Source organism: Lactuca sativa, chromosome 8 (assembly GCF_002870075.4).
Source record: "Lactuca sativa cultivar Salinas chromosome 8, Lsat_Salinas_v11, whole genome shotgun sequence".
NCBI classification, from domain to species: Eukaryota; Viridiplantae; Streptophyta; class Magnoliopsida; order Asterales; family Asteraceae; genus Lactuca; species Lactuca sativa.
This window is the reverse complement of record NC_056630.2, coordinates 77588690-77613319: the sequence shown is the minus strand read 5'-3', so window position 1 is coordinate 77613319 and position 24630 is coordinate 77588690. Positions and strand designations below refer to the sequence as shown.

At 33.6% G+C, this 24630-nt stretch overlaps 2 protein-coding genes across 2 annotated transcripts; one reads left to right on the top strand and one right to left on the bottom strand.

Annotated features, from left to right (window-relative positions):
* Positions 1–420: 420 nt before the first annotated feature.
* On the bottom strand, positions 421–3576 carry LOC128127757 (receptor-like protein EIX2). The gene has a single exon (XM_052766441.1). The coding sequence runs from the start codon at positions 3574–3576 to the stop codon at positions 421–423; it is 3156 nt and encodes a 1051-aa protein (XP_052622401.1).
* A 10640-nt stretch (positions 3577–14216) lies between these two features.
* On the top strand, positions 14217–21448 carry LOC128127756 (disease resistance protein Roq1-like). The gene is made up of 6 exons (XM_052766440.1): positions 14217–14953; positions 15353–16460; positions 16616–16822; positions 19916–20710; positions 20794–20926; positions 21162–21448. The coding sequence occupies exons 1-6, from the start codon at positions 14463–14465 to the stop codon at positions 21446–21448; spliced, it is 3021 nt and encodes a 1006-aa protein (XP_052622400.1). The 5' UTR covers positions 14217–14462.
* Positions 21449–24630: the final 3182 nt, after the last annotated feature.

Below are 24630 nucleotides of genomic sequence, written 5' to 3'. Positions count from 1 at the left end.
AACCACCAATATTGCAACAAATTTTTTTATTGTTTTGGAACAAAAATGCTTTTTTGAGGATAACTAGTCAAATCTATTCATAAGAAGTCTAATTACTTACTTGGACCAATGTAGAGGAAAACTGAGGGATGCAACCGCATGTTGGGAGTGAGAGCAGCAGCAGAAGGTCGAGAATTAAAAAGAAAAAAAAAATCTACAACTCAAATACATAGTAATCTAAATCTACAACTTGATCATGTATAAATACCAAATCCAAAAGAAATTTTGTAAATTAGCACCTCTAAACAACACTCATATCACAAAGGCCATACAAATACAAAATCCAAATAGTAATACATTAGAATAAGCATATCTCAAAAGCAAAACTATCACTGATAACATGCATTCAAGAACTACTTGCATTCCACATGATCTATGCAGCTATTCTCTTCCTCTCTTGAACTTGGCAACTCTTACCACAACTGCAACGTATATCTTATCCATGGTTTCCTCAGCAAACATGAAAAGTTTGTGTCTCCACTGCTTCTTGAACATCAGAACTCCAATAACACCCCAAAACCCTGTTCCAAAACCACTCATTATATCCACATAAAACAACCATACCTCCATCTTCTCATCAGCTGCTTTGTGTTTCTTCTTGCTTGTTGTTGTTGTTGAATCTTGATGATTTGAGCAAGTGTTTTGCAATGGAGGTCCACATAGATGTTTGTTCCCAGCATATATTGATGGATCATCAATAAGCGTCTGCAGTTGATTTCCTATTGGAATTTGACCCGACAAGTTGTTGTGTGACAAATTCAAATGGCTCAAAAAAGTCAAAGCCGCCATGCTTGAAGGGATCCTCCCGCTCAACTCGTTTTTTGAGAAATCAAGAGTTTCCAACTTCATCATCTTTCCAATGCTCTCTGGAATACCCCCTCTCAGATGATTATTAGACAGATTCAGACCCACCAACATAGAAAGTGCAGTTAGCTCGACCGGTATTTCTCCCTCAAGTTTATTGCTTGAAAGGTCCATGTTATAAACCATTCTCCAAGTTGTTGTATATTCAAGATCAACACCTTTCATGACCTGAATCACATTCATATCATCATCGATATCTAAAAAATGCTCATATATCGAGTGACTCACAACCATGCCATTTAAGTTTCCTACACACGGAGGGATGGTTCCAGTTAAGTTGTTGTATGCAAGATCCAAAATTTGAAGATTTGAACTTTTGCAAAGAGATGGAGGAATTCTACCAGTGAAGTTGTTTTTGTGTAACCTCAAAACTATCAAAGATGTAAGTTTTTTCCCTATCCAATTGGGTATATTTCCATATAATTTATTGTCACCCAAATCTAAGACTCGCAAACTTTGTAGATTCCCTAATTCTGGAGGAACTTCACCAGTAAAGTTATTTTTGTTCAAATTTAACCAAAATAATGATGAAATAAGAGCAATTGAGCTAGGAATGGCACCAGAGAGCTGATTTGAGCTTATACTCATGATAACCAAACCCTGCAGATTCCCCACACAGTTGGGAATTTTCCCACTTAACATGTTTCTTGAAAGATCAAGCCCTTTCAAATTTGTTCTTCTGCATAATGACCGTGGAATCGACCCATTGAAAAGGTTATATTCTAGAAATAATAGAGGTAAAGGCCAATATGCATCACCATTTCCTGCATTAGGAAGGTTTTTCAAAGATCCGCTGAGTTTGTTGTGAGAGAGATCTAACCAAGAAATGATGGGCATCTTCGGCAGCCATGTGGACAACTCTAACCTCTTAAGTTTCCTCTGATGTCGAAGCCACTGCGGAAATCCATTCCCGATTTTGCAAGAGCTGAGACTAAGAGATATCAACTGGAATGGAGGTATCCACCCACATGAAACATTCAATGTCAGCTTACTGTTAGAAGAAGCATCCAAGAGCTTCAACACTGAAAGATTAGCAAAATGGGCTTCGGTAACCGCTCCTTCTAAAGAATTGTTAGAGATAGATAGAGTACGGAGTTTGGCAAGTTGCCCAATCGAAACTGGAATAGTCCCGTCTAATAAATTAGATCCTAGATCCAAATCTGTTAAAGATGCTAATTTTCCAAGGGATTCTGGAATTGAACCATTCAATTGGTTATAAGAAAGGGCGAGTTGGGTAAGATTCCCAAGGAATTCTGGAATGAGACCAGTCAACTGGTTTTCAGATAGATCAAGTACTTGTAAAAATCTTAATCCTGTTACAGATTCAGGGATTGAACCAGTCAGTCCATTCTGCCATAGATCAAGGTGTCTTAAATTCGCCAGTCTTCCAAGTGTTTCTGGAATTCTACCATTTAAACTCCAACTTAATTCCAGCAACTCCAAAGAATATTGGGAGCATTCTGATGCGTTTTTTGGTGGGTCAGTCATTTCCATACGGAACACATTATTTGTCACACGCAATTGTTTCAGGTGGCACTGTCTCCAGATTCCAACATCCTCAATCTCTTTAAACTTGTTAGAAGAAAGATGAAGCTCTAGAAGTTTAGGCATAGTAGGAATCGATGAATTCAGCATGGTATCTGAAAGGTCAAGGACTTCTAGGGAGCTCATGTTTGTCAAAAAAGATGGAAATATGCCTCCAAGTGGATTATTGCTAAGATCGAGGTGCTGGATGTTAGAAAGTGTACTGTAATTAAGATGTGGAGAAGATAGATGCGTCTTATCCAGCCCACAACCTGACAAATGAAGCTCTGACAAAGAAGGGATCATGCTTAGTAGGTTTGGAAAGTTCCATGCCAAACTATGATTAAATCCAGAAAGACTGAGGAATGTTAGGGATGTCATGTTTTGAAGAAGGCCAGGGAGTGGACCTTTGAAAGAATTGTAGCCAAGATCGAGGTGTTTTATATTAGGAAGTATTCTACTGGAATTAAGAAAAGGACCAAGATTAACATTGGAAAGTCTACAATGTGACAAACTTAACTCTTTTAAGGAGGGAATCATGTGAAGCATCATGTCCCAGTTTTGTGCTCCACTAAGATCCACATAACTCAAGTTGAGAAGCTCGAGTGACGAAAGGCCAAAAGCCCATGCCATATCATCTGCCTTCAGAAAGTTTTCAGAATCGTATGAACTGAGATCAAGAACCCTTAAATTAGAAAGATTTCCAATGTGAGGAGGAATAATACCATCAAAATTAGCATAAGAAAGATTCAGGTAACTCAGGTGTTTCAAGGATACAATAAACTCAGGGATCTGACTTCCTTGGAAATCATTCCCACTCAAGTCGAGGTATTTGAGATGCCTCAACTCTGCCAAAGAAGAACTCACCTTGTTACCAGCTAAGTAATTGTAGGAGTAGGGCCAATCTCCTTTGAGATGAAGGCCTTGAACATTTCCAGTGACACCGTCACACTGGATTCCTTCCCACAGGCAACACTCATTTCCAACCCATGATGACAACATTTCAAAAGGATCTTGGATACTGTGTTTGAAGTTGAGAAGAGCAAGTCGCTCTTGCTCAGAGCAAAGGACACTAACATTTCCAACCCCCAAACAAGTATATGTGGCTGCAAACAAAAACACACATATGAAAATGAGATGGATCCCCATTATCAACCTTAACTCAGTTTTAGTTTAGAAGAAAGTTGAAGTAGAAAGATGGGTTGTGATGAAGAAGTGATGGGTTATTATGACGAAGCAACGAGTACATTTATAAAGCCATAAATGAATATTGGAAGACTTGGAAGTCAAAGGAGAATTTGTATCCACAACCTTATATTCTTATGCTTTTTTTTTTGTCTGTCAATCAAAAAAAGTGGTTTGTGGGACAAGACTATTCCACACAGCACATGGAATTCTATTTCGCCACAAATTTTTAACAAAATATGAATTGAATAAAACGCAGTATTTGACAAACAAGCATCTCCATTTTGATAAATCATAGATACATAATAAATATTTTTAAGTGATGGTTACAATTATAAACTGGGAATTTAAAATCGCAGCTAAATATGAAACTGCTAGATGGGTTGAGCAGGTCAAATGAGTGGAAGTCTAATGCTTACAAGCTTCTAATCACATTATTTAGAAATCATGTTATTATTTTGATATTATTATAAAGTCTAAATAAAAACAGTGTTCAAGATTACTAATCAATATGTTCACATTTATGATACACATGAGGTCCATTTAGTTTTATTATTATTTTTGACATTACTTGTATCAGAACTTGGCCTCCCTAAATCACATGGAATATTCAGTTTCTTTATTTGTCTTATGTTATTATATGAAAATAATAACTTTAATTTATCACAACAAAATTACAAGTTGCAAACTAAGCAGTATATCATTCACTACTACAGTATTCAAGTGTTCTAAAAAATGTGATGAAACAAGTTTATCCACATGCTTTTGGTCTTTTTCTATATCTACTTTTCCCCAAAATAGGCATGGAAATCAATGTTTAATTTGTATCCACAAAATTGTATTTTTTGGTCATGAGCTAATACTTCCAATCTCTTGAATCACATTATTTATAAAAAACTATATTATTATTTTTATAAATTAAAATACACAAACTTGTGAATTTAAAAACTTGTATTCTTTTGGTCCAGGTTCACTTTTAATTTTCTGTTAATCAAAATAAGTGGTTTTGGTTCAAGTTTATTCCCCATAGCACACGTAATAACTTGGTCACAAGTCTTTAACAATTTATGAATTGAAAAAAGCACAATATATATTGACAAACAAGCATTTATGTGTTTGAGAAATCAAAGATAGATTATAAATTTTTGTAAATTATTGTTCTATATTATAAAAATGATTTTTGGTTTCAACGATTAAAAAACTAGATACAACAGAACAAGTTGTTTTTAGTATTATTTGATGTAACAATGTTAATGTGTCAAGGAAAGGAAACGTATTTTAATTTTTGATTTTTTAGCTTGTTCCTAACAGTATGCTGGAGAAGGGTACAAGACTTGACATTGCATTTTGTGGAGTGTATATGAAAAAAAAAATTAAAAAAAAAAAAAAAAACTAACTTATAACCAAAAATTTACAAGTTACAAATATGATGACTAAGTTGCCCATGCATGTGATGTGATGAAACAAGTTATTGTGATGGGAGACTTGGAAGTCAATTGAAAATTTGTTTCCACAAGACAAGACTGCATGCTTATAGTCTATCTATATTTACTTTTCCATTGACCAAAATAAGACATGGAAATCAATTGTTGATTTGTATCCACAAAATTGTATTGATTTGGTCATGGGCTATTTTTCTTTTTAATTCTCTCAATCAAAGAAAGTGATTTTTGGCTAAATCAATTCCCCATGTCACACGTAAATGCATTTGCCCACAAAAACAATATATATGATGGTTTTAAGACTTGTCATAATTAAAGATTATAAACTTGATTTTGAAATTTAATGATTTACAGAAATACCTAAAATATATTTTTTTTTAATTTTAAAACTTATTCAAAGTGTAATCTAATACTTACAATCTCCTGAATCACATTATTTTAAAACTATATTGTTATTTTTATGTATTAAAGTCAGGAATGATACAGGAACTTGTGAATTTAAAAAACTACATTAAATGATACATGAACTTGTGAATATGTCACCTCACATATGATTCTTAAAGTCCACAAAGTAGCCCCCAAAGTTTATGTTATATCTTTGACACTTGGGTTCCGTAAATTACAGGAAACATTCGGTTTGTTTATTTGATTATTTTATTAAAGTGTGGTGTATACAAGACATGGTGTTTTTCAACTATTACAAGGTTCACATAGAAAAACTCACCCACTCGAGTTAGAAAAAACTGACCTGTAACATGGTTATGAGTATAATATATGATGCATCTTCAATGACCTAAAGAAACAAATCAAATAAAGTAAAGGGCAAGGTTAGTCCTTATCTATATATACAATAAAACCCTCAAAACACATAATAAAATTAAAAAGGGGTTACCCTGCAAGAAAAAAGTAAAATTAAAGAAACAAGGAAAGCATCATAACACAAGAGGTAATGAATACATAAAATCTTTTTCATGCTCTGTGGGTTCAACCAACATTAATATAATGATAAAAAAAACCTACAAAATGAGAATGTTCTTTTTTATTTAAGTTGACATCATCCCATAGTTTTAGCATAATATATAATATTCTCAATTTCATTACTTAACATTGCCTAATTCACTCAAATCACCATTACCCATTTTAATCGAGAAATTGACAAAATTAGGTCAGGAAACACAATCTCAACTTAACTTTCTTCTAAGTTAGTTCTATGTCTTGATTTAGCTTACATCCCAACAACTAATCATCTTACAACCATTAATTTAACACAACTTAAGCAAACTTTACATATATAATCAACGTACCTCGACTAATAAATCGGCTCCCAGTTCAACCCAGAATGATTTCTCCTCAATATTACAAGTCATGTACTTAAATCGACTGTACTATGATTTTCAATTCACTGATTTACTTCATGAATTCTCCTTCTTCCATCTTTCGTTTTACTCGAACTTCCTCGTTTTTATGAGATCTGGTCATATTTCCGTTATTTAATATATATTTAATTCATTTTAGAGTAAAACACATTTTTGGTCCTTATAGTTTTGCCAAAATAGCGCTTTTGGTCCTACTATTCGCTTTTTGTCATGGGTGAATTAGTGATCCGTATGGAGGGTTTTGTTACCTCCGGTGGTCCCTGCATTGTTAAATCTAACAGTTTAGATGTTATGCTTTTAGCATAGGACTAATTTTCCCTTGTTTTATCCTTTCTTTATTGCTTATTATCTACTACTAATCACTATTGCTAATTAGGTCTATTGATTGGGTAATTTTCGAGCTTCGGGTAATTTGAGTTTTTTCATAAAATAATATGAACCGAAACATGAACTATTTACAATTCGGGTCTTATAGTTCGGGTATCCGGGTTGATGATTCGGGTTGGGTATTTTCGGGTATACCAGAAATATACTTTAATGAAATTTATTTATGAATAATTTGGGCATTGTTCCTTATTGTATGAATAAGATTGAAAAAACATTGTGATAATAGATTTTTTTATAAGCTAGTAATATCATCACCAAATGAATAAAAAACATGTAACAAATAATCATATTACTTTTACCATCTGAAAAGTTATAATAGATTTCCTTTTAGGATATTATATGCTATATTCATGAAATCTTATGTTTTAGGACCATATCAAACGAGGAATGTATCTGGTGACTTCAATCATACTTTTGTCATTGTTAACTTATATAAGATATTGATAGGTTTTACATGTAATAATACGAAAAAATCATTATATTCTTAAGGGTACGTGCAACCTACTTTGATCTATGTCATAACACTATTTAAGCAACATATTATTGAACATCAAATCTTCTAAACCCTAATTGAAAGCAAAATTCACAAAATTGCATACCTTTTATTTGTTATTGTAAACAAATCTTTGATTCCAACAAAGCAATCTAGAATTATCTTTGAAAACAAGCTCTATTTGTGTGCGAGCCTCTAATGGTTCACACCCACAACACAAGAACCATAGAAGATTAAGAGAGAGGCGAGAGAGGATCAATTTTTGGATCTAGTATCTAAAAAAGAGTACTTGAAAATTCCAAAGTATAAGGTTCTATTTATAGTTGAGTAGGAGACATGTAGAAACCATGTTTTGAACATAAAATAATATTAGTTCAAATAAGACAGTTATCTGGTTCATTGATTATTTAAATAGAAGCTACCTGAAACGCTTTTAGGGTCTCCAAATCCCCATCATGTAGACATACACCACCACCGTATTGCTCTTTTTGCCACGATCACAACCAGCACTACCTCACAAATTTCCTAATCATCACAAAAATCTGCCACAAAAAAAGTAATATACATATCTTCTAAAACCATATTTGAATCTTCCAATCTCTTTGCTTTGGATAGCCCATCTATGAGTGTTGTGTAAGTATATTGATCAGAAATCATGACCTTTATAACACCTGTGTTCAAGACTAGTTTAGCTTTATATTTTTAGGAGGTAAAGATGGAGTTTTGGGGGAAAACCTGTGGCACGACATGGTGCAGGGATGCCCACAGCGTGGGATTAAATAAAAGCACATATATTTTATTGGACCGCCACGACGTGGGCAAGGGTTGCCACTGTGTGACAGCTGTTGTAACAATTGGTAAAAATTAGTCAGTGTTCGATGGTCAAACCACCACGAACCGCTATGTATTAAGGACCAATTATGTGTAATCTTATGTTTATAATGTATATTAAAGATATCATATTCATAATTACTTTTAGAATGTCTCAAGCTACTAAAATCATCTATCGTTGAAGATCGAATCGAAAATCACCGAAAATTAATTTTAGAGTAAATTACACCAATGGTCCCTATGGTTTAGGGTAATTTGCGTGTTTGGTCCCTAACTTGTTTTGTAGCTCGAAAGGTCCCTACTGTTTGTTTTTTTACATGTTTGATCCATGTCTTACCTAAAAAGACTATTTTGCCCTTGATTTTTTTTATTTACTTAAATAAATACACCCCCAACCCCTAGCTCACAATTTTTTCCTATTTAAATAATAGTCTTTTAGCATAGCAAACGAGCAGATCACTTCAGCATAACAACATCATATATATCAGGATACAGATCTAACAGATCACTATAGCATAGCAGCATCTTACATACCAGGATACCAATTTAACAGATCACTTCAGCATAGGAACATCCTACATACTAGGATACAGATCTAACATATCACTACAACATAACAACATCCTACACACCAAGATATAGATCTAACAGATCACTATAGTATAGTAACATACTCGATACAAGGATACAGATCTAGCAGGTCACTACAACATAGCAACATACTAAATATTACCGCACCAAGAATGGATAACGATATATACTCAGAGGTAAGATAGCCACCCGGACATGTGGTCCTACTCTAGAACCACAACGAAACAAGGAACATGTGAGAGAGCCTAGACCAAGAGTCCTCAGTCTATCCTACATGACTATATACAGTCCGTAAGGCATCCTTCTATTAACATATAACCAGAACTAGTGGGCTGACATTGGTGCCTTCGACCTACGGTACAATGAGATGAAACTCACCTAAAATGAAGGAACCCGAGAACATTGTGATACGCTCCCTGATACACTACTTGCTCCCGCAGATCCACTAACATCAGAACCATATAAAATCTTATTCACCAGTTAAAACCCTCAAGTTTGACCTAAAGTCAAACTTGGTCAAAAGTCGGCGGTCAACGGAGTCAACAAAAGTCAAAGCCCAAGGTTGGTTGAGAACACCCCTCTATAGGTCACCTATCCATCCGAATGACCAATTTTTAAACACAATACAAAATACCCAAAATACCCTTAGATCAAACTTGTTCAAATTCAGGTAAAACTCAAAATTCCAAAAAGTCAACTAAGTCAGCCCAACTGAGTATGCCCAACGTACTCATCTGTATGTCCAGCGTACTCGATGGTTGACCAGGCACATGCTTGTTGATTGTGTACGCACGTCGTACGCCTTGTACGCCCAACGTACGCAACTGACTACCAATCCACTCATTAAGAGCTTAATCCTTAAGCCCTTAAGTCCAATTTCAAAATCTAAGTCCAAAATGATGTCGTTGACCATAAAGTTTCCAATTTTATGATCTTACATGGCCATCAAGTGCCCAACACCAAAGATCGTGTTATGTCGCATGTTTTTTCGTTTGAGACACTTTTTTTGCTCTTTTTTTATACCTTTTCTAATCGGACATACAAGTATTGTGTTTTTGTTAACTTTTGGTTATTATTTGTTGATGTAACACTTCTAAAAATTTGTTATATTTGATATAAATCTCTCTCTCTCTCTCTCTCTCTCTCTATATATATATATATATGGTAATATAATTATAAATTAATACAAACTCGCTGCCTTACATGACGCCTTGAAAAACGCCATGGCTCGCCATAACTCGTTAAGCTTGAAGCTCGGCCTTGCCGCCACGCCACACCTCATGCCTTTCAGAACCTTGGTTCTAATCATTTTCCACAACATAATACTATCATGTCTTGACTAACTGGAGTTACAGAGAAGCGTAGTGAGAATAAAGAAAGATTTTAGGGTTTGAGTAGTATCAATTTGATGAATCGATCGATTGAAAACATGGAGAAGGTGATTGGGATCGACAAGTTTGGTTTTGGTGAGGTGAAGACCATGTTGAGTCAGAGATGGCGTAGCAGTGACTGTTGTTGATATCGACGAAAGAGGTTGGCGTGTTAGTGGTGATGTCGACATGCCTTTAGTGGAGCTTAAGAGAGAGGTGGATAATAAAGGAAATGATCAAACCCTATGGTGGTGTTGAGAGGTGTGAATGTATGATGTTAGGAAGAAGAAAACAATATCTACCTTCTTCCATAATATAGCTTGAGGGCATTTTAGTCCTTTCATAATGTTAGTAATTAAGCTTAACGGCTGGTAATAGTCTCAAAGGTCACCAACGGTGTTTAGTACTTAGTACTGTAAACGAATTGAACAAATACAAATGAGGGTTTGTTCATGGTCATGTTCATTTAAGTTAGGCGAACAAACGAACATGTTTTCTTGTTCATGTTTGTGAACATACTAAACAAACATAACCAAACAAACATAATTGAACATATATGAACATAAACAAACATATAATAGAGTAATGTAATAAAAAACAATTGAACATGTATGCACATAAAAGAAACTTAAATGAACGAGCATAAATGAAAATAAACGAACAACACAAATGAATGTTTATGAATATAATTAAACGAACAAGACAATGTTCATGTTCGTTTGTTTAACTAAACAAACAATAATTTGAACAAAAATTATCGTTTGTTTAGTTAAACGAACGAAAATGAACAATGGTCTCGTTCGTTTAATTATATTCGTAAACGTTCATTTGTGTTGTTCGTTTATTTTCATTTATGCTCGTTCATTTAAGTTTCTTTTATGTGCATACATGTTCAATTGTTTTTTGTAGGGGCGGAGCTTCAACATTTGATTTGGGGGGACCCCCCCCCCCCCCCCCCCCCCTATAAAGCTCCGCCATTGTTTGTTCATAAACGAGCTTCATGCCAAACGATGCTTGGAAAAGTTATTGGAACGACCGTGCTAGTGTTACCAAAAATCCTGAACCATTAATAGCAAAAAAGCCAATACTGGGATCAAAATTTAAAATTTTGGTAAACAAAAGGAACCAAAACTACATTTTACATCAAGCACGATATAAAAAAAATAAAATTTTGATATAAAACAAATTAAGTCTCAACTGATAACTAAAACATAAAATTTTCCTAGTTAAATAAAAAAGGTTCCAAATTATACTGGTTTTTATAAAATTCGGAGCCGGAGTAAATAATGAAATTTGGAGGTGTATATATAAGGATAAATAATTTACAAATTAGCATGATAGATAGGGCAAAACAAAATTCTAAGGATATATTATCAAAATTTAAGGTTCTGGAGGCGAGAACGTTGAATACAGAAATCTAGGGACTAGATATTGAAACTCCATAACTTGAGTAAATACATAAAGGAAATTATAACTACTTTCTCATTAATTGAATCCCCTCGATAACTGATCTAGAGAATTGAGAGAAAGAAGTAAACGCTAGAGGAAAGGTATCGATCCACGCTGAAAGAAACTAGAGGAAGAACGCTATGAAAATTGAAGTACGTATAAGCTTGCCAATAAGTTGACTGCAGAAAAGGAGTCTACTAGGTATTGCTGAGAATTTGAGGTACGTTGCTCAAACTGATAACTTGATGAAGTTTAAGTCATCGATAATGAAATTGAAGTGTTAATGAAATTTATATGAGTTTTTAATTAAACTTTATCAACGAGTTAAAAAAAAAAAAGTCGATCTGGATTGTGAGAAGCGTATTTTGGCCCAAATTAGTCAAACGTTGTGAAGTTTTTAATTCCTATTGTTAGATGATTAAATTAAAGAATTTGTGAAGTTAATATGCTGATTTGTATGTTATAAGGGTATGTAATTGGAGGGATTAAGCACCAGATAATTGGGGATTATATCATTAGTGCATAACATTGTAATCAGATCAAAGATACTCTTTTTGGATTGGGATATGATGCAAGTCTTATTTCAAAAACATAAATAATACCTAAACCATAGGCACATGATAGATTGTTGTTAACATATGTTGAATGATACGGTGTTTCAAAATTGAAACATTAGGCATCGTTAGTTGAATAATGATAGTAAGTTATAGGAAATTGTTTATTATTCACATGATGATGTTCTTTGATGGAATTGATAGATAACTACAAACATTCTGGATTATGGCGCTGGTATATATAGGTAAAGAGTCTGATATAATTTGATTGCAAATTGCAGAAAGAAATTGATAAAAGAATAAGAACGGATAAAAGAAGGAAATTAGTTGTATCTAAGAACTTGTCAACTTTCTGAGAGGTTGACTCTCTATCTCCCACCAAAAGTTTCTTACAAAAAAAGTGGTTCTCCCCTCTCTAATCCGTATACACACACACACACACATCTCTCAGCACTCCTAACAAACCCGAAAAAGCTGAAACTGACACTCACTTGCACTGTTCAGGTCTAAACCAAGTGTCACCACCTCCTCAATTATCATCTATTTGACATGGTACAATGACAGATCTACCCCCCTTCAGCCTTTGGCTTTCTTGAATATGTGAACCGTATCTGTTGCTTATCAATTCCCAGCCCAAAACCTTCACCTTGTCCTCAAGGTGGAAATGAGGAAATTGCATATCCAATACTTCAAAATCCTCCCATGAAGCTTCAAACAATGGTAAATCATGCCACTTGATTTACCACATGCGTTCCAGCTCTTGCATCAGCTGTGGAGAAATAAGGTTTGATGAAATGCATCAACTAATAGCTCTACACAAATGGAAAATAATAAATGCATGATGCATCAATTATATTAATTGGGAACCTATTTATTTAAAGCACAATAATCGATGCAAAATCTCCAAACCCATCCTTCTTTTTCACTAGCAAAAATGGACTCGAGAAAGCGCCCCATCTATACTGAATCATTCCCGCCTCTTACAACTCTGTTACTAGCCTTTCTTTCAATCTTTCTACTTCATATTTTTGAAATTAGGATATCAATACGGACGGATATTTAATGGTTCTTTTATGTTCTTCAATACAATTCCATGTTTACATCCGCGATTGGATGGTAACCCTTTGGGGATTTGAAATACTTCATCAAATGTGTCCAATACCCCCGATCTCTTAGAACATACTATCATTTCTTCATAGTGTCCCTCCATAAACTTTTTTATGAGACCAAGGATCTCCTTAACGACGTGCTCTCTCTCAAAGTTACATGTTCACTTCTCCACTCGAACTTCATTCCCTATGTTTTCCATTTTACTTGAATCGAACCTAATGAAGCCAACTATTGAATCACCATGACAATGCAAGCCAACGAGCAATGAGGGAAGAAATCGTTTAGCATTTAAATCCCTTTCATCCAAAGTTTTATGGATTTACACACGCCTTCGCCTTCTACCGTCTCGCCACTCCCATTGGAGGGTACTCCAGATTGCTAATCCCTCCTTTTCCACTAAAATTTCATTAAAGTGAAGTTATGGGATGCCCCGCTATCAATTAGTACCACCAACTATTTGTTTCCCCACCATGAATCCTCCTACTAAATTTAAGAACACTTTTATGGCACCGTTTCCTTGATAGAGAGATAGAGAGGTGGATTTCTTTTACGAGCCAAAAAATTAAAAGTAACCGATTTAGAAGATCATAACGCATGTTTTGGCACTAACATGAAACTTTATTGTCTATTTTGTATTAAAATTAACAATGTTGCATGAGGTCTAAAAAAGTTAAAACATCGTTGCATAAATAAGTATCTAACCCTTTTATTATTAGTCATAATAACAATAATAATGCTAATAACTTTAATATAATTTGAATTGTAGAACTTTATTCCTCATCATGTTTTGTATACTTAGAAAATGATGTGGAGGATGAAATGACAACAACTTGGGCCAAATATCATCTTATAAGGTTTTAGATTACAAATTGGGTAATTTTGGTGAATAAAATGTAAGTTTTTGCTAATGTGGATAATAAATAAAGTGCCTTGCTTATATTGGCATATCATCAATCTGAAATCAACTCGATTCATCTTTTTTTTTTAAAGCTTTTGGGAAATTGGAATTCTTTTGGAAACTCAAATCTCTCTCTCTCTCTCTCTCTCTCTCCATATGTGTGTGTGTGTGTGTTTGTATATATTATAGCTATCTCAACAAGTCAACATGTCAAGTGGTGAGATATTTCTTGAGCTTTCATTAATTGGAAATTTCTTGGAAACTCATCTCTCTCTCTTTCTACAGACATAGTTTGTTTCATTGAGGTGCTGCAACTGCATACATTCTCTCACAACAAATCAACATACCAATGGCATCTTCATCATCATCTCCGGCCTTTTCTTCTCAATCATGGAATCATGATGTTTTCCTAAGTTTTAGAGGAGAAGATACTCGCAAGACGTTTGTGGATCATCTCTACACAACTCTTGTACAAAAAGGGATATACACTTACAAAGACGACGAGACACTTCCTCGGGGCGAATTGATCAATCCTTCTCTTATGAAGGCTATAGAAGAGTCACAGATTGGCGTCATCGTATTCTCTGAAAACTATGCAGATTCTTCATGGTGCTTAGATGAACTTGCACATATCATGAAATGCAAAGATACGAGAGGCCAAATAGTTATACCCATATTTTATGGCGTTGATCCATCTGAAGTTCGAAAACAGAAACAAAAATATGGAGAAGCATTTGTTAAGCATGAGTTGGAGAACAAAACAAAGGTTGAATCATGGAGAAAAGCACTTGTGGATGCAAGTAACATTTCTGGATGGGAACCAAAGCACATTGCCAACGGGTAATCTTCTTTCTCTTTCTGCACTGTTTATGCTTAAATCATGTGTGCTCTATCAGCAGCAACCTCAACCAAAACTCCAGCATATCCTGGTCTACTTGAACTGTTATAGACTTAATTGAGTTCTAATTCTAATTTTAATTCTGTATTTAATCCCTTGCTTCAGTTTACAACAACAAACCCATCTTGCTTTACTTTTAACTATTTGATATCATTTGCTTTTCCTAAGAAAATAGTTACAAACTACTTGTGCTATTGACTTTACAACTTCTAAGAAATATAAAGGGTGATTAATACTCCTTTTCTTCATTTTAATGGAGCATGGAGCATAAAGCAAATTTACCTCTATTGTAATGTGAGCATGTTTTAATTATTGTTGTATGTCCAAATTTCAACATGTAGGCATGAATCAAAGGTTATCATAGAAATTGTTGAAAAAATTTCACATAGGTTGCAGCTAGTAAGTCCAAGCACAAATACCAACCTTATTGGAATAGCGTCTCGTGTGCAAAGTTTAAAATTGAAGTTACAAATTGGTTCAGGTGGTGTGCGGATGATTGGAATATGGGGTGTTGGAGGTGGTGGTAAGACTACTCTTGCATCTTCTGTTTATGAGGAAATATCTAGAAAGTTTGATGGTTGTTGCTTTCTAGAAAATATCCGGGAGAAATCAAGTAAGAAAGGGTTAGAAGAATTGCAACAAAAAATTCTTTATGGTGTTTTGAGAGAGAAGATAGTGCAGGTAGAGAGAGTTGAGGAAGGAAAACACATGATAAAACATAGGTTATGCTGTAGAAAGGTGCTGATTGTTCTTGATGATGTTGATCAGCTTGACCAATTAAAAGCTTTAGCTGGATCACATGATTGGTTCGGTGAAGGAAGCCGAATAATAATCACAACAAGAGATGTACATGTAATATCAACTACTGCGCCCAGAGTAGATGAGATACACAATATTAGCTTGTTAAACGATGATGAGGCTATGGAGCTCTTTTGCAAGCATGCACCATGTGGTCACAAACATAAAAAAGATTATGAGCTGCTTTCAAAAAGTGTGGTTTCTTATGCTGGTGGACTCCCATTAGCACTTACAGTTCTTGGTTGTTTTCTATGTGGAAAAGACATTAATGAGTGGAGGAGTGCAATAGCCAGATTGAAAGAGATCCCAGATACAAATATTGTGGAAAAGCTACAGATCAGCTTTGATGGACTTACACCGGTTGAGAAAGAGTTGTTTCTTGATATTGCATGCTTCTTCAGAGGTTGGTATAAAAATGGAAGGATAATGGCAATGCTTGATGCTTGTGGTTTTTACCCTGTTATAGGCATAAAGGTGTTGTTAGAAAAGGCGCTCATAACAATTTCAGATGGAAGGTTTGATATGCATGATCTGTTGCAAGAAATGGAACGCTACATTGTTAGAGGGGAACACCCTGAGAATCCAGAAAAACATAGTAGAATTTGGAAGGAGGAAGATGTTCTAAAAATTTGTGCTATGGATGCGACGAAGGTAATGATTAAGCTATCTTTGCATGTTATATATATATATATATATATATATATATATATATATATATATATATATATATATATATATATATATATATATAGTTTGGAAGAAGGAAGATGTTCTAGAATCCTGATATCATTTTGCATCTATTACAGGAACTTGACATGATTAAAGCAGTAAGATTTGAATGCAATAGCCATGATCTAGTAGAACTTCCTTCGGTTGCAAACCTGAAAAACCTCCGGTGGATTGATTGGAGAGGTGATCTTGCAAGTCCATTTCCTACTAACTTTCCACCAGAGAACCTTTGTTGTCTGATATTGGATGACATCTCGAAGAAACGACTTTGGAGGGGTTATAAGGTAATTCTTATACTCTATCTAAATAACAAATTAAAACAAAGTGGATGAAGAATTATAGACCTGACTTGCCTAATTCAGAGAGGAAATTATAAGTAGTTATATGGCTATGAGCACGTAGTTATGTCAATGGTCATTGGTGTCATTAAGCAATACTTGTAGTAAACCTCTATTTTTATTTTATAATCGTGTTTTCTGGTTTTTAACCTGGTTATATTTTTATTAGTTTTATAGACGCCAAATTGTTATATATGGGATTATATTATTTTTTTGCTGAGAAATATTAAATCTCTCGAGGAATAAATGTGATGATTGAATTGTAAGCTCCACATCACCTGCCATGCACAATTAAACAATTAAACAATCAAACAGTCTGATTTTAAACATAAGGCTGATACAAATCAGAAATAAGACACAAAGTAAAACCAAAACTGTTCCTGTAATTCGACAAACAGGGGTCTCTAAAAGTCTAAGACCCAAAATGTTTATTCCATAATCATAAAAACCATCCTAAGGTCCTAATTGTAATGTTTGTCAAGCCCTACTTACCAAAATTAAAAGATAACTATTAAGAAAATACTAATCTTAATATATATATATATATATATATATATATATATATATATATATATATACATATACATATACAGAGAGAGAGAGAGAGAGAGAGAGAGAGGTTCCATTAAGATTAAAAATAAAATAGAGATCTTGATATTCAACCTCAACCACATATTTTACATCTGCCGCTTTAAACCTCCGGCTTTCCGGCACGGTAAGGTTGTTATAATCATAAATTATTATATATTGCCACCCATTCATTTCTCCTCTGACACCATCCCCACCACCACAACTGCCACTACCACCATCTCTGACACCAGTCGACCCCACTACTATCACCTCCGTCACTTATACCCCCGCCACCTCTGTCGCTACCACCTCTTCTACCATTGTCATAATCATATATGATTACTCAGTCTGTGAACAGACATATATGTATAATCATTTATGGTTAGGCATACCTTGCTGCTGTCGGTACGCTACATCGTTAGAGTGGCAAATGAGAAATATATGACTGAGGTTGAATCTTAAGATCTTTACTTTTTTTTGAATCTCAAGTGAACCGTCCCATATATATATATATATATATATATATATATATATATATATATATATATATATATATATATATATATATATATATATATATAGGTTCAGGTTCAATTGAGACCATTCTAATTTTGTGAGATTGTGAAACCAAATCTAAAAATAATTTTAAAATGCAAAATAAATGGAAAAATCCAAAAATTCTTTTTTTAAATATTATTTTTGGAACTTCAATTAAATAAAAAAAATTAAAAAAAATAAAAATAAAATCCATTTTTTTTGAAAAATAAGTAAAATATTCTAATAGAATATTACACTGACATATTCTAAAAAATAATTTTAAAATGTAGAATAAATGGAAAAATCTAAAAATTCTTTTTTTAAATATTATTTTCGGAACTTGAATTAACTAAAAAAATAAATAAATAAATAAATAAAAAATAAAAATAAATTCCATTTTTTTTGAAAAATACGTGAAATATTCTAATAGAATATTACACTGACATATTCTAAAAAATAATTTTAAAATGGAAAATAAATGGAAAAATCCAAAAATTCTTTTTTTAAATATTATTTTCGGAACTTGAACTAACTAAAAATAAATAAAAAAAAATAAAAAATGCATCTGACGGTCTCACAAAATTAGGCCGTCTCACATGAACCTAACCATATATATATATATATATATATATATATATATATATATATATATATATATATATATATATATATATATATATATATATATATGGGTAAAGTGAATATACCTAACAACCTTATATAAGTTTAGGTACGTAACCACATTATAGTATATTGGTTTGCATTATATTTCCATTGCAATCATCTAAGGTTCTTAAACTTCAACTTTTAACTTGATTTGCTTCCAAGATTTTCAGACATTCACTATTATATTCCTCCTACACTATTTGATTTGTAACGGTAGTATATGAAACCCACCAGGGGGTCTCCGATAGAAAGACGTCATTTGAAGGAAGATAATGGTGAAAGTCCAAAGATTTTGGAAGTAATCAAGTTATGGGGTTGAAGTTTAAGAACCTTAGGAAATTACAATGTAAATATGATACAAACCGATGTAGTATTATGGAGTTAGGTACCTAAGCTTATATAAGGTTGTTAGGTATATTCACTTTACCCATATATATATATATATATATATATATATATATATATATATATATATATATATATATAACCCTCTTTATTTGGGCGCTGATAAACATGACCGAAACGACCAGTTGTATCATAGTTCCGTCATTAGATGGTCGGAAGCGTTCCAACAATCGATTCTTCAATTCCGTCATACTTATAATGTTTGTCGAACCCTACTTACCAAAATTAAATTGATAACTATTAAGGAAATACTAATCTTAATTAAATATAAAAGATAACCCTCTTCATTTGTGGTGGTGATAAACACGACCAAAACATATCAAAGGCTTGTTAAAAAAGATCCACATTATGTAAGGTAGGAATCTCCCTTCGTCAAGTTAGAAGTGTTCATGATTCAGGTCAACTATAACCTGTCCAGTTCATTTGTTAAACTGGTTATTTGGATTGTGTTGTTCTTTGATTTTCGGGTGAAACCAAATAAATAGCTTGTCGGATGTTTTAGTCCCAGTTTTATATATTTTTAATGGGAAGTGATTCGCATCCAACAATTTTTCTCCATACACAACAATTTATGTTTTATGGAGTTGTCGAATGTTTTTGTATGGAAATTTTTTGTTGTGTATGCATCAGTACCCATTTTTAATAGGGGCCGGCCGAAGCCCAAATTTTTGCAAATAGTATAATTTTTTTAGTATATATTTCATATGTTTTGGCTTGTTTCACGTGTATATATTTTTTAATTTACTTTAAGCTCTTATTACCTTGATATACTTTGACTTGTTTGCACTTGTATGGAACAGCATCTTCCAAATCTGAAGATCTTGGAACTTGTTAGATTGAATAACCTAATCATGGCACCAGATTTTGATAGAATTCCAAAATCTTGAAAGACTCATTCTTCGTGGATGCCAGCGTTTAAAAAAGATTCATCCATCGATTGGAAACTTGGAAAGGCTCATTTTCCTGTCTATAGAATTTTGTTCTGGTCTTAAGATATTTCCACCGATTAAGCAACTAAAGAAACTCGAGACCCTTTTATTATCAAATTGCCCCGAACTTTTTAATCTCTCAGGGATCCAACAGAAAAAGAACGGTTTACTGCATCTTCATTCGAATATTAATGGGAAAGAAGTTGCATCCTACAAAAAGTATTCTTCAAACTTTGTCATTACTTGTTGGACGTGTGGTGACACAAAAATTAGAAACCCAGTAGAGGACCTGATTGATGTAGAAGAATGTTGTTTAGAGGAGCCTTGTTTACCTCGCAACAACAATACAGTGTTACGGTTTCTTCCCAGAGGGTTAAGAAAGTTAAATCTCCGGTACTGCAATCTGAGAGATAAAGACATTGACTCTGCTGTTTGGGAGTTTCCCAACTTGGAAGAACTCAATCTAAGAGGAAATAAGTTTTCAAGATTAAATTTTAGTCGATGGCGACTTCCTCAGCTCAAATGGCTAGACGTGTCATGGTGCCAATTACTTGTAGAATTGTGGGAGCTGCCATCAAGTATAGCTGTTGTTATAGCGGATTATTGTTTCTCACTTGAAAGCTTTGGAGATATTTCAAACTGTAAGTGGTTGTGGAAAGTCTCATTGTGTGGGGGCAACAAACTTGGTCCACTTGTTGGTGACATATTACTAGACTCCATGCTCCAGGTTTACTTTACCTTTACGTTTGGAATTTCACTCTTTATATAAAACCCAAAAAGCAGAATAATTGAACGTGTTTTCCATGGCAGGGAAATGCTCTTGAAGATCACTTTATCAGTGTCAATCTTGGATATCAGATGATTCCAAGGGGGTATGTTGGTAGGCTGTTTAAGGGGACAAAATTTACATTGCATCTTCCATATGATTGGTACAAAGACTTTTGTGGGTTCTTAATATGCATTGTTACCAGAGCAAGACATCCGCAAATAAATATAATCATCAGGCAGGAGGTGGATGAAGATATATATTCTCTCCGTGCTTTGGCAAGGGTCTAGTGAAGCACCAGCAGATCCAAAATATGATGGAAGTGGGTCAATCATAGGATATGTTTCCTTTAGTTCACTGAGGCACACAGCATTGTTGAATTCTTCATACAATATGATATCATTTTCCATAGACGGAGGGCATCTGTGTGGTTTAGCAGCTAACAGTTATATTGGAGGTGAGCTTGTTCCTTGGGGAAGTAAAGGGGATGAGGTGAAAACAACAGATTGCTCGGAATTATTTTGGGACAAGGAAAATGAAGATGGTTCAAACACATTTACAATCCGACAACATGATTCAAAGTCTTCCGTTGAGATCTTATGGCAGCCTTACTACACACATATCGGTGTTACACCGGAAGAAAAATTCTATTTAGCTAGGGAAAGATTCCGTAGCCAAAAGATGAAATTCCGTAGCTAAAGGTGAATAACTATGGAATTCGTTAAACACATTTTCAATTAGACTCCGTAGCTATATTTCTTGTAGCAAAATTTTTAGCTACGAAATTATAATTCCATAGCAATTTTGCTATGTCTGTTACTACGACATCTATTTCGTTGCAATTTGAGTTCCATAGCACATTCGTAGCAAATTTCGTAGTAATTTTTCCGTAACAAATACTGTAGCAATGTTTCCGTAGCAAATTTCATAGTGATTTTTCCGTAACAAATTCCATAGCGATTTTTCCATAGCCAATTCCGTAGCAATTTTTCCATAGCCAATTTCATAGTAATTTTTCCGTAACCAATTTCATAGCAATATTTTTATACCATTATTCAATAAAATCCGTTTAATTCCGACTATTTATATCATTTTATAAAAATACGATTAATATAACACAAAAAGTAACGAACATGTTGAATTACAAACTTACACGTTTCTAGGAAGCTTTGTTAAATCCTTTTTGTTAGGGTTCAGAACGTCTTCTTTATGTCTAAAGAAAAAGGCGAATCAGAAGATTAATAGTCATGAGAGAGAAACGTTAAGAAGCAAAACACTAAGACTGCTGTACTAATACTCTAATATGCATAAATTCAAAAATATATTTACAGATTTTCTTCTACTTACCCAATATGATAAATAAGTTAAAAAAAAAAAAAAAAAAAAAAAAAAAAAAAAAAAAAAACAAAACAGTGAACTAAAAATTAGTAGAAGAACCATGTTAAACCATATGTGATATGTGCTAAGTTTGATTAATTTATCCTTATACATCCACTACATCATAACTGAATCCAACATATCATAATATAAAATGAACATTAAAAGTAATGGTGCGTGTTGGACCTGAGAACAATGTTTCATATGCTTTTTCAAATGGGATCCTTCTCCCTCTGGTAATTTCCTCTTCAAACCTGATCCTCCAGATTTAATAAAGCATGAGACTATCAGTCTATAACCTCAACAATAAAAACAAAACAAATTATTATTAAAATCAAATAATGGTAATACAAATTGTTACAAATTATGGGACAGCAGGGCCGGTCTTCTTCTATGATAGCATATAAAGCAGCCCTGCTGCAAACAGGGTTCTTTGGAATTTCCATTGGTGAGGCAGAGGTGAGAGCATCAGAGAGTGAGAGTGTAAGGCAAGCAAGAGATGAACAAGAAAGGCAAAAAAGAGAGCAGAGTGAAAGAGAGGAGATATTGAGAGCTGAGCAAGAGAGATTTTCTCAGATATACTACTATAATATATACTTGTATGAGCAAATGCTAAGAGAGCAGAGAATAAGAGATGAGATGGAAAAGGAAGAATCGAAGAACGTGAAAGCTGCGAAACATGCAGAATATAGAAAAAAAAAAGAAAAGAGTTTTTCATTTACCACCTCCATAAGCCTAGGTATCTAAAAGCAGTAAATTACATAGTTAAATAAATGTCTTGTAGAAGATAAAATGAACTACTAACAGAATCATACCAAGGGGGTTTCTCGTTTTCCTTTCGGTTGAACTGATGATTATGTTGGAGCAGATACAGTAAAAGTTGCTGGATCAGAAGCATCAATCTCACTGCCAATCACTAGTCGAATTGGTACAGACCCTTCTTGTAGTTTCATTTTGATTTTCTCCTTATCTTTCACTTACATTGAACTTGATCTTATCTGTCATTGAGGGTTAATGGGTTATATATACATACAAAATTCAATAAGAAGAAATTATAATATTCACACAAAAAGACAACATGATAATATGAAAAAAAATATCTTACCTTCCTTTTCATAGCACAAAAGTTGCTGTCAGAAGTAGAAGGGGTAAGAATTTGATGAACAAGTATTTTAACAGGAAGATTTTCTGTTGTAATTGAAGCACGCAACCTTGATGACTCATTGATTTCCATCACCTTAAATAAATAAATAATAATATCTAAAATAATATAGGAAAATTCTATATGCCACCTCCCTTGTATTCTTTTTAAATAATGTAGGAAAATTCTATATCACCTTAAATTCAGTGATGTTTAAGACTGAAGGCTGTAAACACCACCCCCAACACATTTTGCCAGTGGCAAATCTCAATGGTGAATTGTGACAAAAATGGTAAAAATCCCATTTGTCAAAACAACTACCACACACCTTTTAGCTTTAATTAAGTAACCATGTTAAAACTAAGACTTTTCTAAACAAATTCAAATTTATTATATCATCAATATAGATGCTCTTTGTGATAAATGTTCAAAAAAATGACTTTAACCCTAAAAATAGGGCTTATAATTTAATGTTGTTTGACAAACTTCATTGTTTAGAAAATTTACCAGTACATGCAAGCGGGGTCCAAGGTGTGTGGAGTGGTTGTAAACAAGCCAACCGTTGAGACATGGCAGAGCACTGCTGTGTGTGCCCAATTTCAGGAAGATGTGATGATTGAGAATATTGACAATGTTGACCATGAGTCAGCGATTGAATATGAAACTGACCCTGGTGTGGAAGACTTTGCATATGTTGTTTTGATGATGTCTGCTGATGTTCATCATCTTGTGGAATGTGGATGTGCTGAAAATAATTATTCACCAAATCTTATTATCATAATTATTCAAAATTATATAATCAATAAAATGGTGAAAAGTAAAAGATGTTACTTCAGTAAGAGAGCGGTGTCCTTGAGCAAATTGACATTGGAGAAGAATTATCAGCACCAGGAAAAGTATAAACTCAAAACAATAATATATCATCATTATTCATTATCTTCAATATTAATATAAATAAATAAAAGCAGCATAGAAAACTTACAGAAAAACCAGAAATGCTTGAAACAAAATTGGATGAAAAACACCTATACTTATGTCTCAGAGCATAAAACTTATAGTCACGAGGTGAAACTGCCACATCACTTCTACCAGTCAACCTTTTGAACCTACATACATCAAAAAAAATTGAATCATCATCTATAATAATAATAATAATAATAATAATAATAATAATAATAATAATAATAATAATAATAATATAAATGTATTACTATTAATTATTTTTAAAACGATAATGAATATTGTTACCACTCTGCATCATCTATATGTGTAATAGTTGGCTTCTCCATGATATCCAAACCATTGACTACAACAAAATGAACTCGTTTCTAAACACAAACTCATCCGGAGACTTAGATATGTA